General features: G+C 43.0%; 1 protein-coding gene across 2 annotated transcripts in view; it reads right to left on the bottom strand.

The window, feature by feature from the left end:
• The window catches only part of atg3 (autophagy related 3), a 19912-nt gene that overhangs the window by 10731 nt on the left and 8271 nt on the right, over positions 1–910 (bottom strand). The window contains exons 4-6 of one of the 2 annotated variants that reach the window (XM_014032303.1): positions 798–868; positions 561–668; positions 409–464 (exon numbers count right to left, since the gene is read on the bottom strand). In XM_014032303.1, the coding sequence (XP_013887757.1) occupies positions 409–464; positions 561–668; positions 798–868 (235 nt within the window). The remainder of the gene's footprint in view (positions 1–408; positions 465–560; positions 669–797; positions 869–910) is intronic. The other variant, XM_014032305.1, reaches the window with a different exon arrangement.

The raw sequence follows: 910 nt of genomic DNA, 5'->3' as shown, positions 1-910 counted from the left end.
ACAGACAGAGAAGACATGTAGAGGAGCAGCACAGACATGTAGAGGAGCAGCACAGACACATGTAGAGGAGCAGCACAGACTCAGGTACAGTAAAACATAAAAGAAAATAGTTTGCTAATCAATAAGCAGTGTTTGTACATTTTATTATCAGCTGAGCTGTGATGAAAAGAAAAATACCATCAAATACCTAATACTGCTGTAATTGTTGAAAATACTGATAAAAACTTGGGTTATCCCGCTCAGCACTACCCTGCAGTACTAGTACTAGGTAAAGACCTGGTACACTGTGAGGAAAGCTGGTCTGCATATATTATAATGTAATGAACTGTTAAAAAAATGTGTAAATAAACGTGTAATACTTCATTAGTTACACACTCAGTCATCATAAAGTAATCAAATCAAACAGACCTTATTGTTGTCCAAAGACATGTCTCTGACARCATCTGTGACTCCCAGCACACCTGCTGACACACAACCACACAMGTTTAAATCAACATGCATGTCCAGCCACACGTATGCTCCAACAGAACCAAGCTGAGACCYGGTCCAGATGGGCCTACTTGAGTTGTGGTAGGTGTCCACCCAGCCTCCGTCTCCATCGTCCTCCTCTATGATGGCCTCCAGCTCATCACAGTACTCCATCTGTTTACAGCGCTTGTAACAAGGAACTGCAGGAGGGAGGAGAGGATGTTTAACCTGCACCTTCAGCTTATTGTTTCTCAGCAGTCTGAGGTTACAGCAAGTAAGGTTTGAGCTGCAACCACCAGCTCCAACTGTGTGAGGAATGAAACTCCTACCGTTTCTGGTCAGCAGGAACTGTTTATCTGACGGCAGATAGGCCTTCACTTTGGATTCTTCTCCAGAGGCCCTGAAACATACATTTATATAGAGTAGAGTAGAGTAGAGTAGA

The sequence above is a fragment of the Austrofundulus limnaeus genome, unplaced genomic scaffold (assembly GCF_001266775.1).
Source record: "Austrofundulus limnaeus strain Quisiro unplaced genomic scaffold, Austrofundulus_limnaeus-1.0 Scaffold1415, whole genome shotgun sequence".
Lineage (NCBI taxonomy): Eukaryota > Metazoa > Chordata > Actinopteri > Cyprinodontiformes > Rivulidae > Austrofundulus > Austrofundulus limnaeus.
This window is presented reverse-complemented; position numbering and strand designations above follow the sequence as displayed.